This window comes from Sylvia atricapilla, chromosome 8 (assembly GCF_009819655.1).
Source record: "Sylvia atricapilla isolate bSylAtr1 chromosome 8, bSylAtr1.pri, whole genome shotgun sequence".
Lineage (NCBI taxonomy): Eukaryota > Metazoa > Chordata > Aves > Passeriformes > Sylviidae > Sylvia > Sylvia atricapilla.
In genome coordinates, this window is record NC_089147.1 from 16,809,527 (window position 1) to 16,823,247 (window position 13,721).

Genomic DNA, 13,721 nt, shown 5'->3' on the forward strand with positions numbered 1-13,721 from the left:
ACAAAGCTGAAAGTGTTTTAGAAGATTGGAACGTTTAGGCAAAACACAAAATTGGCATAATTGCTTCAGAGAGTTTGCAGTTTGCACACAATTACTTAGTTTAACATCACAATTATTTCCTGGCAGTCATAAATATTATACACGCAATCTTTTAAATTTAAATTATGAATTTAAATAAATGATAATTTAAATTATAATTTCTAATAAGTCACATGCTTATCAGAACTGCTGAACTAAAATCTCCTAAGTTTATTACTACAGGATTAGTGACACTTTTGTTCTGTTGGACTGAAGTAACTTGCCACAAGTTCTAATGTTAAGCTATATAAGAAATTCAACTCATGCCAGGAAAATTTTACGTTCTGGAATATTGCATGGTCAGCAGAAAGAAAAGCACAACTCTGGTATAATTAAAAATCTGAAAAAAGGTTTCTGAAATGAAGTTATTCTGGCAAATATCCTTTCCCCTTTTTTCTCCCTGCATTAATTCACTCACCATTCATCAGAATGTTCTGTGATCTTTGCTTCAACACAAAAAAAAAGGAAAATATTTTTAAGAAAAAGTTAAAAATACGGAAGTATTTCCCAGCTACCTCTCTTGCCGTTTAAGTGTATTAGTGCTGAAACCCTCCACCCCCGAGAACCCTTAATGAACATTCACAATGCTGCAAACCCTCAGTCATGACTAACCCGACAGAGCAGACCGTTGTAAAATGTTAACTATAAGCGGATGGAGAATTTATAGCTTCATTATGTCATTGCTTACAGATGCACTTGTTATTTTTAAGAAACTTGAATGAAAGCCTCTCAAAGGAAAGGAACATGAAAGAAAATGAGGACGATGCTTCCCCCCCTTCCCTTTCTCCTCCCAGATAACGCGGCAACCACAGCAAACGAGCACGGAGTGGCACAGGCGGGCCCGGGCGCTGACGGGACCTACCCCGGCAGCTGCGGTGGACGCCGACGGGATGGGCAGCAATTTCTCTCCCTCTTTTTCCTTTTCTTTTTCCTTTTCTTTTTCCTTTTCTTTCTTCCCTTCTTCCTCCTCCTCCTCCTCCTCGCCGCCCTCCTCGGCTGACGGGGCCGCGGCGCTGCCCTGGCTCAGCTCCGCGCCCGGCGGATGCCCCTCGGCGGGGCCGGGGGACAGCTCGGCGGCAGCCGGCGGGCTCTGCAGCGACATGGTCCCGCTCCCGGCCGCCTCTCTGCTCGCGGCAGCCTCTCAGAGCCGTCGGCACCCGCGACCCCGCGCCCTCCTCTTCTCCTCCCTCCGAGGAGCCCCCGCGGGCACCCTCAGCTCCGCCGCTCCGCTCGGCCGCCGCGGCACTGCAGCAGCCGCGCCGCTCCCGGGCGCCCAGACACCCCCGCACGGCGGGGCGGAGCGCGGCGCAGCGCAGCCCGGCCGCCCCCGCCGCGGCCCCGGCGAGCAGGGGGAACGCGGGACGCGGCGGAGCGGAGGCGCCGCCGGAGCCTCTGCCCGGGAACGGCCTCGGCCGCCGCGCCACCTACAGACCGCGGGCAGCAGGAGCGGCCGCCGCCGCCGCCATGCTGCTCGTGGAAACGCGCCTGGCGGCCGGGGCGCGGAGCGGGGGGAGCGGAGGACACGGCGGCGGAAACTCCGCGGCGCAGGAACCGGCGCGGGGCTGCGGCTGGCCCCGCGCAGCCGCCCTGGCAAGGGGTGCCGAGGCGCATGTGGGGCGCTGACAGTACCCGCGGCCGGTGACGAGGGAACAGACGAGTAACAAACAAATATAAACATAAATATATTTCTTATATTTTATACATAAAATACAAATATATGTGTGTAAAAATATATAAAACATTATTTAAATATTCAGCAGGGTGAGTGGCGCTCGAGGCGGATACCTCTAGGCACTGCCGTGCCTCCGTCACGCCGGGTGCTGCCGGGTGCTGCTCCGCCGGCACAGCCGTGCTGGCAGTGACACCTCTCACACCGCTCTGAGGCCATGGTGGCAGTGACACCTCTCACACCGCTAAGGCCGTGCTGGCAGTGACACCTCTCACACCGGCCCGAGGCCGTGCTGGCAGTGGCACCTCTCACACTGCTGAGGCCGTGCTGGCAGTGACACCTCTCACACCGGCCCGAGGCCGTGCTGGCAGTGGCACCTCTCACACTGCTGAGGCCGTGCTGGCAGTGGCACCTCTCACACCGCTCTGAGGCCATGGTGGCAGTGGCACCTCTCACACTGCTGAGGCCGTGCTGGCAGTGACACCTCTCACACCGCTCTGAGGCCGTGGTGGCAGTGGCACCTCTCACACTGCTGAGGCCGTGCTGGCAGTGACACCTCTCACACTGCTGAGGCCGTGCTGGCAGTGACACCTCTCACACTGCTGAGGCCGTGCTGGCAGTGACACCTCTCACACCGGCCCGAGGCCGTGCTGGCAGTGACACCTCTCACACTGCTGAGGCCGTGCTGGCAGTGACACCTCTCACACCGCTCTGAGGCCGTGCTGGCAGTGACACCTCTCACACCGGCCCGAGGCCGTGCTGGCAGTGACAGACACCTCAGACACCACTCTGAGGCCCTGCTGGCGGTGACACCTCTCGCACCGCGCCGTCGCCCCACGGCACAGTCCTCGCCACAGTCCAACAAGAAAATACAGAAATCGTCGAATCATTAAAGCTGAAAAAGCCCTTCGAGATGATCAAGTCCAACGTTTGAGCAAATAACACCATGCCCACTATACCATATCGTGGCGTCAAAACCTTATTGCGAAGGAGGGCACCGTATCATGAGGAATGAATGTGTGAACGTGGTCGTGTCTCTGATGACACAGCCGGAGCGGTGCCAGGGGTGTGCACTGTGCCCGGGCACTGCGTTTGGGCAGGTCTCAGGCAGCCTGAGGCGGTATGGGCTGTCAGAGCCTCAGTGCAGCTCCCTGGCTGTGCTGGAGCTTTGTTGTGGGTGAAATAAAACCGTCTTCAGAAGAGGTGCTGTGTTAAACTGGTTGCAATACAACATCTAGACCAGATGTAACACATACTACCTATGAAGTACTGACCTGCCACTTGGCTTGGTATGTGCAGCTGCAGGAGCCCTGCTGCTTTCAGAGGGGAACAATGTTGTGTTCCCCAACCTACATCCAGTTTAAGCTCTTCAAACCCCTAGCTGCCAGACGAAACAACTTTCCTTCAGACCACTCTAATTTTGTGTCTGAAAAACAGTTTTCCTCCCAGCTTAAGGAACAGAGTGTGAACTTGAAACAAATCTTCAAAATTGTTTCTCAGGTGGAGGAAAACCATGTGATGGTGTTTCTGAGCATTGGCACTACACAACTGGCTCCTACAAGGAGCTGTGGGAAAGATTTCTGTAAGAGTCATAATAGCAACAGCACAATAGGTACTGCAGTGTTAATCTAACACATTGAAAAAGGCTTTTCCTTTCTGAAGGAACTGGCAGTTCCTTCAGAAGTTCAGTGAAGGAGTTTTTTTAGGTTTCATTAAGAAATGGTTATGTCTCCTTACCAAGTTAAATATGAGATCTGGTATTCCAAGAAGTTCACTGTCCTTGCTGTGCTTACTTCCCAGTGGCTTTCAGCAGTTTGCATGAATAAGCGGCCTGTTGCACTTAAACAAAGCCCCCCAAACACTCACTCATCTTTTTTCTTTCCATGCCAAGAAATAACATAATGATAGTAATTTCAACAGCTTCAGTACAAGCAGCTTTACACCCAGTGGCAGTCCCCAGCTAGAAATAATTGGCACAACTGTTTTGTGGAGCTGTGCCAGCTTGAAACATGGAAGGATTTGCTCCCTTGGGTCTGCAAAGAGAGACAAAATAAAGAAAAAATTAAATGTAGATTTAAAAGGCAAGTATAGAAAAAAAAATCACATTTTTTTGAGTTCCATTGAGCTATAAAGGCCTGATTTTTGACAGTGTCAAAAACACTGGAAGTTTTCTGCCAGGATTATCTAACAAAAAAGCTAATGCAAATCAAAGACATCAACTTCTATTGTCTATGCTCTCTTGTGTTATTTGAAGCTGAAGTACTCTATTGAACTAAACTAATTCTGGTGAATATTTTCACTCTTGAGAATTATGAAAATAGGCACAAAAAAACTCTTCGTATTTTTGTAAGAGAGAAAAATGACCATGTACTGAACAAGCAAACACATTTTCTTTACTTCTAGCTAATGTAGCATACATCTGGTGCCCAGGGTTTGAAATTGAAAGTATTTCAATATCATTCATAGATCCACAAGGCAGTCAAAGATATAACCACAGCTGGGAAAGACATGTCTAAATTGGTTTTCAGTTTTCTAGCATGGATGGGTGCTAGCTGGGAGCAGCAGTGCTACATGTAATGAGGTGATGCATGTAGATCCCGCAGTAGTTTGTTGCAAAAGTGATGAACTGGGATAGTGGGCAATGGAGCACTCAGAACTAACAGGATAAAGACATTCTAGCAGTAAGATTTGTGGGATATACCACATACAGAATTTTCAAAACTAAGCAGAAGTATGCAACTGCCATTGTAGAGACTTCATGAATTTGTTGGCCAGATGGCCTGGGAGCCTTGACAAAGGGCCAAACACACTCAATGCCTGTATTTCAATGGATACTTTCCTTAATTTTTTACATCTCTTGTAGGCTGGTTAAAAATCTTAAATCACATGGTGCCAGCTACTTCACTGACTTTTTTGGTGAAAGGGGCAAAGGTAAAGTTCAACTGAAAACTGTTGTTCAACTAAAAACCATGCCCAAGTACATGTTGCCTGGGTCTGCAGTTCTTGCTGTTCCTGGAGGAGTTTGCAGTCTCACTCGACCCCATGCTGGCACACCATGTTGCTGGCTCAGATAAACATATGCACACTACAGTATCACCCCTGAATAACTGTGGGAGACACAGGCAGGATGTGATCCTGAACAGATTTTCTTGCAGTCGTGGAAGAACAGCCTTAGCAGGGTGTTGACCCTTTCAACTGGAATAAGACCCTCTTGACGCCTTGTTTTAAAAAGCTTTACAAATATAAGTCTTCTATCCAAAGAGTTTAAATTGTCAGAAAGGGGGAAAAGTCACTGGCAAATCTCTGTGCAATGACGTGGCCAGGCACAGACTGCCACTAGGAATGACAGATGGAACCAAACCAAATGCTAACATTTGATCACAAATGATTACTAAATGCTTACAATAGATACACTCACAGAGACTGGCATTTGGGAGTGACACACAAATGTAAAAGATAAAAAGGGCTAAATTTCCTGCCTAGTATAATCATGACAAATACTGATTGGATCTCACATTTTTCTTTGCAGTCAGAAGTTAAATTCAGCTATAACCAAAATCACCCCTGGTTTAATTCAGTAACATTACGGTATAGGCTTGGGCTGTTACAGGATTTTCCCTAATCCTCAAATGGTTTACTAGTGTTTGCAATCAAATGGTGTCAAACATCTCTGGTGCAAACTGGTATTTCAGGAATCAAAATGACACATATCCTTCAGAAAGTAGGCTGAATTTTCCCATTCAGTTGCTAATTTACCCCTATTATTCCTTATGGACTGTTTCCTTCTCTTTATACCTTTAGAAGATCTCATGCACTTCCCAGTATAAAATATTTGGGTCATTTAAGAGATGTGTGCTTTGTGAGATGACCCTGAGTGGGCACAAGGGGAAGCACAGGATGGCTGAAACATTAAAAGAGGAAGCGAAGGCTGAAGACAAACCATTTCCTCTCTATGGGAGTAGGAGAGAAAGAAATGGTTGGGAGTTTTCCAACACAACAGGTTTTCAGCAAAACATTCTGTTTCAACAGAAAGATCTGATTCATTGAAATGGAAATGTTTTACAAAGAAGCATCTTTCTCAATGACCTTTTAGCGGAACTCAGGCAAGATGCCACCGAAATCCACCTGTTACTCTGCCGACTCAGTTGGAGAGCTCACCACACTTGCGATGTGAATCACAAAAATTCGAGACACTCTAACTTCTGGTCCCTGGCCTGCTAACTCCGGAGCTGTGGTGCCCTCCTGTGCCACCTGCCCACATCATCCTTTAGAGAAGATGGAAGTTCATGTCTGCTCACAAGTCGTGATTGTTCTGAGACTGTACAGACTCAGAGTATAAACTCTGAGGGATGACAATACTTGTCCAACCTCCCATTTTTGCAGCCATTTCCCTTGAAGCTGGACTAAGGTATAAATTTGAAGACTTTTATCCAAAAGAGTCCAAATTATTGTGAATCCATCTACCATTGTTAACAAGCTAGTCCATTTATATTTGGTTTTCTTGCTGCAAATTTGAAAATATATCAACCTTGAGCTTGGCTTACTGTTTTAGTTCCTGTATCATACACCTTCATTTGCAAAAGAGAAAAGCTCCTTTTATTCCAGAAGCATGTATGCAAGGTACATTCAAGTGTACCCTCCTAAGTTAGGTCCATGTTATTTCCCCTATGACTAACATTAGATGAATCTATTGCTCTAACTTACTGGCTATCCTCCAGCACTTGAAAAGTCCCATTTAAAAATAAAATTATAATCATTTATACAAAAATGGTGTGAAAGAACTTGGATAATCATCTGAAGCACTTACATGCAAGTTGGGTTGTCTTGGCAGACAATTATATTTTTCTCTTTGGCACATGTAAACGTTTGATTGAAGGTACATCACCAGATGGGATGCATCCAACTTGGGCATTCCTAGTACAGAGAAGGAAGATGTAATCAGAGGTTCTGTATTATTGGCATCATTATGTTTTCACTTTGGGCTCCTTGTCATCTCTGACTGGTGCAGTATAAGAGCTCTTCCAGCCAAATGAAAAAGACTTATGGAATCTGGTGTCTAAGCTATAGATTATTTTCTAGGTTAGTGATTAACTCATTTTTATCTGCCTAAATAAGGTGAATATTATATTACCTCTTGCCATGGAACAGGGCCTTTGTGTTGAAAGAAATCATTAGCCTCTTTTTTAGAAATGCAATGGCTTTTTCAGGGGGAGCTTATCTGTGATAATGCAGTTAATGCAAACATTTGAAGAAAGATATGACAAGAGAAAAACTCATCAAGTGAAGAGCATTCACTTAGTGACCTCTCAGCTTCACTAAGGTTTCCATTTCTTCTCTCCAGAAAGCTGGTGTAGGTTATTCAATCTAAATTTCAGTTAATTTAACTTGTACAGAATGTAGCAGTAGCATGATCTTCCCCAAGGTATATCAAGGGACAGAGGTTAAGGCTGGGAGATAGCCCACTACTTTTGTCATGTCTGACCTAGAATTTGTTTTTAAATGAGATACAGGCAGATACTAAGCACAGAATTTTATCCAATTTCTATTCAAACTGGAAATAAGAAACAAATATGCAATGCTAAAGCAAGTTCAAGTGAGGTGGCAATAATAATGTTAAATTCAGGAAGTAGCTTCTGTACCTTTGTCATGTGACCTATAAAATCGTAAACCCCTGTTAGAATTAACACTCGTTTAGCATGGCTTTGCAAATCTCCGCTTACTTAGTGGGTAACAAACGAGTCTGATTTCTTTAAAAAGACAGCGTTCTTGAACTGAAGTGGCAGTGAGACATGCAATTTAAATAATTTCAATATGCTCATCCTCTTTGTCTAGGGGGAGCTGGAGGAGCAGAGGGTGCTGGGGAGCGAGCGGAGGGTGCCGGCGGAGGCGGCGGTAGCCGGGGCTGCAGCTCCCTCCAGCGCCGGCTCGGCGGCTTTTGCCGGGAAGGGGCCGGCCTCGCTGAGAAAGCATCGCACTCGGCGCTCCTGATGTTTGGGAATTACTTATTACTCACAGACATGTGTGACAGGGTGGAAGTACCTAGAACTTGAGATTTAAAGGTAATAAATATGGAGTAAGATCATGTATACAGTGATTTGTATGAGTATCCTTGAAACTGTTGGGGCAAATGGCATAGACAGTAGTAACCCCATAGTTTGGTTTGGGCAGGATTGAGAGCTGGATGCTTGCAGACTGTTAAGACTTTCACGTCTTTAATGCAGCCTGCGGTAATTCCTTTGTGATGTCTAAATGGGATGGGTAGGGTGCCTGCTTCTTCCAGTATCTTGGTTAGCTAACACTAACTGCCTTTCCTATTAACTGCTTACTTCTACAAACATAAGAGATGTCTGAATTTGTGGAGGTCTTGGATCTCCCAAGGAAGAAAGGCCTCTGGCACACATATGACGGTAGCTAGAATCAGAGGGCTGGAGCAGATGTTGCCCTACCACTGCCCTCCTTGCTGATGAATCTGCAACCTTCCTGCCACACTTCTCAGGCCGATCTGTAAGATAAATCACCTCTGCATTTTGTCTGTGGCTACAACCCTAGGGAAATCTAAAATGGAGGGTGAGCCTCTGCAGTTATGAGTGGTGCGGTTCCTGCAGCAGAGCAAGCCTTGAGGACAGCTGTCCCAAAATCTGGTTCCTCATATGCAGCAGGAGTCTGGTCTGGATCCAGCTGCAGAATTATAGCACAGGCACTGATGTACCCCAGCTCAGCACCTGGCCAAGCAGAGGCTGTTGGGTGCTGTGCCAGCCTGGCTTTCCCAGGCTCAGCCTTCCCTCTTTAAGGGCTGCTTCACTTTCCCATCTTCCCTGCTCAGGACAAATTGTTTGAGAAAGCCAGTTTTTTCTAAAAGTGTGAGAGGGCTCTCTCTCTCCCCTGTCTTTTGTAAACACCATCAATTTCAAACCAAACTCTTTCACCTTCCCAAGATTTTTTTAACTTTCCTCACTGCTATCAGTTACAAATTTCCTGTAAGGCACTGCAATAGACCCACTAGCTGCTTTTCAGCAACTTGCCTGGAGTAGCTGTGAGAGTAGAAACAAAGAACACCCTGCAGTGCTATGCCACAGCCACAGACCAAAATCACAGAAGGGAGGGAAAAACTCCCAACAAGACCCCACAGTGTCCTGTAGTGTCACTACAGGCCCATCACACGTGCAGACTGAAATGTTCATACCTCTGAGGAGCACATCTGAGGTTTCACAGCAGGTTTGGCCTTTAGGACATTTCTTCAGTCAATGTGGGCTCAGACACCAGAAGCTCCCTGTGTGCCAGCAAGAGGCAGCAAGTGACACAACTCATAATTTTCCAGAAGCACTTACAGATAGAGGCCAAGGGCATCCCTGTGCTGTGCGATGTGGATGCCACTCAAACACTCTGCACCACTGGCACATGGCTACAGGCAGCGTTCAGTGCATGTTGCATAAGTGTATTCAAGAGCCTTTTTAAAAAAAAGCACAACTGTAAATAAATAAGATCAAGATGTGTTTTATGGATACTGTCTAGCTTTTTTTACATAAATACTCATACTCACTCAAAACTTGTTCCTTCCTAGAAAGCATCTATTCTAGTAAAACCTCCTTGTCCACCATAAAGCACAAAAAACTCTCCATGGTTTGTGTGGGATAAAAGGACCAATGCAAACAAAACTAATGAAATTGTGACTAAATTTACCTAATGAATGAAAAAATAATGCTGTTTTAATTCTCTCACCTTCAGAGGAAATGTGCACCAAGTAGTTAATAATCCATCCTCTGTCCTTGCCCCACACAGCATCCCTGTACTAAGAGAACTCCACCACAATGCTTGACCGCAGGGGCAGAAACATTATAAAAGCAAATAATTGGTCTAGATAATAGGGCTCATATATCTGACTTTCTCCTGAATTATCTTTCAAGAAATGTTTTCCCTTTAAATTTTTTCTGCACTTATTCTCCTTAAAACAAATAATTTGATATTTTTTGCAAAAGCCTTCACCTTCAGTAGAGTTCCTGTGCACACACAGCAAGGCAGTAGAGAATCCTGGAGTTACAAAACACTATTCAAATATAAACAAGAGATAATAAACAGCGCTACCAGTTCCCTATATAAATTGTAATACTTTTTGGAAATCTGCTGGAGCAGGGAAAGGACTCCTCTCTCTGAGAAGCAGCAGAAACAGTGTGTGGTGAACTGACCTTAACTCCCATTCCCTGACTCCCCTGCTCCACTGCTGGGGAGGGAGTGGAGCTGGGAGGGAGGGAGGGGTGGGGCAGGGTGTTTAGGAGGTCTTACTTTATTTCTCATTATCCTGCTGTGATTCTCTTAGTAATAAATTCAATTCATATCTCTAATTTGCATCTGTTTTGCCCATGATGGCATTTGATGAGTGATCTCTCTCTGCCCTTATCCTCAACCCATGAACTCTTTGTTATGTTTTCTCTCCCCTGTCTAGCCGTGGAGGGGAATGATAGAGGCTTTGGTGGGTGTCTGGCATCCAGCCAGGTTCAAACCAATATACACAGTCTCCCACATTTTCAGCTGATATTGCAGATTTTACTGTTATTGAATATAGCAGTGCATGATTTGCTGGAGAGGATTGCAGGAGTACAGGCTCCTTCCCAAGACAGTGATGCCAAATTATAATGTCACTTGTATTTATCCAAGTAGTTCTATTTATAATAATCTTTCAGGTGACCCAATTGTACACTTGGTAAAGCATGTCTAAAGAAGATTAGTTTCTGTCTTTCAGAGTATGAAGTAGTGTACTATATAAATACTGCAGATTAGCTACTGTCTATTTTGAATGTCAGTTAGGATCAGGTAGTGTTTATGTGCTCCTGAGATTTAGCAGTTTTTATTCAGGATTTCTCAAATTTGCATCAAGCTGAAACTTGGCATGTAAGCTGTCAGCACAGATGCTAGTTTTATTCCAAAAATAGGCGAAGTTGAAGCTTTTAAAGGTGTCAAGTGGCTTATTTATGCAATGGCTGCAGATCCTTTAGGTCTCTGTCTCTTTCAACTATACAGAAGCTTACTCTGTAACCTTCCTCCAGCATTACTCCATTCTCCAGCATTAAAGTCCTGAGCAGTGAGGAATAAGAAGGTCACACTAGAGTGATAATCCAAGGATGGTGTGCCCTGGAAACAGGTGTAAATAATGGCAATTTTTTGTGAAACAGAGCTACCTTTACAGAGTGATCCTAAACAAAAGTAATTGAGAACACATCTGAAGTGCTACCCAAAATGCTAACATATTGTTTGATAGCACAGTGAAAGGACAGGTAAAATCCCCAGCACTGTGAAGGTTTCCTAACACTCCCATTTAGACAAGGAAGGACCATTTTTCAGGCATCACTGAAACTTCCTCCTCCAGGAATCATTGCAGGGTACAGCTCTCCTCCACCATGGTATTTATTGAGTATGTGTATTGAAGTCTAAAGCAAAATGACTCAGAAAACTTGTAGTAGTATGGCTTATTTATGTTTAGTGATCTACACTAAACATATTTGAGAGGTAACAATCTGCCCCTCATAGAACAAATCAACCCAATTTTATATGACTAAAAGTGGACCCCTTTGCTCTATTTTGTGCAGCCAGTGAAATGCCTCTGCCATAACCAAAGCTCTGGTAGACTAGAAAACAAAACTAGGAGATTGTAAAGCACAAGAACTTCCTTGCAGAATGTCCTGCCAACAGCTGCAGGAGAGGGCAGGTCAATATAAACATGACATACAGCCTGTCCTCTTTCCTTTCTAAGAACCCTGAAAGACAGGATGGGGAAGGTAAAGCCAGGGAGGGCCTGCCTAGTCAGAGGTCTGTCTGCAGCTCAAGTTTCCCTTTGTAACAAGTGGAGGCAATATCCAATTATTTGCTATCATGTTGATATATAAACAAATGATATGTAGGCTTTTGTTAACTTTGTCTGTTTTAAGAGTACTTACAGGTTGCAAGGACTGTGATTAGGTTTCAGCTGCACTTAGTCAGTTAACACAACCTTCAAATTCATAGCTGTATTTTTTTCCAGTGAGCAATTTACTCTTTGTAAAAGCACTTGTGCCAGTACAGTCATGCCAGTGCATGACTTCTTTATTTTACTCTTCTTGGGGAGGCATCCCCCATCTGTTTAAAAAACAAAGAGATATTGTCACAATGGTTGCAGAAGAATATTTTTGAGTTTAGACTCTTTCATTCCACTGAATCAAACTAGACCCAAATACGAATGAAGACCAGTCACAAGATTATAAGCTTGAAGCATTTGCTCATACGTAATGCATATTCAGTGCTCAATAATTTTATATTCTCTGAGGAATGGTAGAATTTAAACAGTCACTGGCTAAACCTCATTTTTGAGGTCTTCAGCAATAATTTCTCTTCTAAAATCTACTCCATAAAATGCTCAGCTGTATCAAAATAGTAGATGAGGCCATATCTAGCTCTATTTAGTGGGCAAGATTTGCACATATACAATACTCCTGACATACAAATATTTTAGTCTTTCCTGTCAGAATGAAGCAATGTGAAAAATCTGAGCTAATTGATTTGGGCTTTAGACAGCTGTGGATGAGAACTAATTTCTGGTGAGGATTTGAAATCATGCCAGCAGGAGCTTACTCTTAAACAGATGCTCCAGAATTCTGTGAGGAAGGTCATATATCTCATGTCATAATTTGATGGGTACCTGGTCAGAAGTCTCTTCCCTTTCTCCTACAGCTGTCCCTGTGAAATAGCAAACATGTTTTCTAGTCATTGTGTGTTCTGGGAATCATTTCTCTAAAAAGTTATTTACAGAAAAGTCAGGGTTCATTTTCTTAACTCTAAAAACTTGGAGGTTAAGTGAAATCTTGTTTGTTAAAAATCCTATAACTCTCAACATGATACAATTCTGATTTTTTAAAATAATTTCAAAATGTTAAAATAATTTTACAGATTAAAAAAAATCTCCAGACCCACAAGGGATGATTCTTTTTTCAATCCTTTGGTTTTGAAAATGCATATATAAAAATTTAGAGACTGTATTTTTCCCTGGTGAGCATAAAAATGAGCAAGCCCAGAAATATACAGGCAGAAGACTGCATGGAATGCCCCTTGTCTAGATGCTTTTTGTGTCTCTTAAGCCTCCATGTAGACCAGGTCTCATTGCAACCTTTGCCCTCAGGAAGCATCATGGTTTATGCCAGAGATTTCTATCTCCCAAGAGTTTCATCTGTACCTGTCTTCAAGCAAGACAAGTACAAGGTGGGTATTTTTGGTAGGTTGGTCATGCTGTTGATAGTCAGCAGTGCCTGTAGTTCCATGAATTCTTTCAGTGCTGGTGTCTTCAGTTCTGGTTTGGCAAGAAAGAATCTGTCTACCCTCTCCCACCCTACAGCTACCTGCTGTCATCTTACCTTCTGCTGTGTTTGCAGGAGCATTTTGTGTGGTCATGTGGGGCTCTGATTGTGCTTAAGCCAGGGAAAAACTCAGAAAGGTTGGTACATTATCTTTGACAAGATGGTGAGGGCCAGGAGCAGGGTCTGGGCTCAGCAGTGGCTCAGTGCAGTACCTCAGGGTCAGGCACTAGCTCCAAGGCTGGAACTCACCACACTGATATAGGTGCTGTGCAGGAAAGGGTGACTAAATCAGCCCCTGGGAGAGACTCAGACAAGACACCCCTGGGATTCAGAGCCCAAGTTCACTTCTGGTGCCTGTCTGCCTACACATGCACAGAAGAGGAATGTGCACATAGGCTATATTTTGCAAGAACTGCCCAAAAGAGGTACAGTGAATATTTTTTGCTTGTGGTGTGATTTGACACATGACATGCCACAGCAACCTTCCAGGGCACAGAATGTGATCCCACTATGTGTCTGATATAATTAAGGATGTATGACTTAAGTACCAGGTTATGGCTGTAGCCTGAAGTGATACCATTGGATTGAGATACAACATTGTGGTTTTGCATTCCATCTAGGGAATTGTAATGTGCTAAAAATACTGTTTGGCATGT

At 44.3% G+C, this 13,721-nt stretch overlaps 1 protein-coding gene and 1 long non-coding RNA gene across 2 annotated transcripts in view; both read right to left on the bottom strand.

Annotated features, from left to right (window-relative positions):
• Nucleotides 1-1,349, bottom strand: part of HECTD2 (HECT domain E3 ubiquitin protein ligase 2) — a 33,956-nt gene extending 32,607 nt beyond the window's left edge. Inside the window, exon 1 of the mRNA XM_066323857.1 lies at nt 941-1,349. Coding sequence (XP_066179954.1) covers nt 941-1,180 — 240 coding nt within the window. The 5' untranslated portion in view covers nt 1,181-1,349. The remainder of the gene's footprint in view (nt 1-940) is intronic.
• Nucleotides 1,350-3,221: 1,872 nt separating this feature from the next.
• LOC136364522 (uncharacterized) lies at nt 3,222-11,848 on the bottom strand. Its single transcript, XR_010744163.1, has 3 exons — nt 11,677-11,848; nt 6,555-6,661; nt 3,222-3,780 (listed from the first exon to the last, which is right to left on the bottom strand). It is a non-coding gene; the product is annotated as an uncharacterized lncRNA (long non-coding RNA).
• Nucleotides 11,849-13,721: the final 1,873 nt, after the last annotated feature.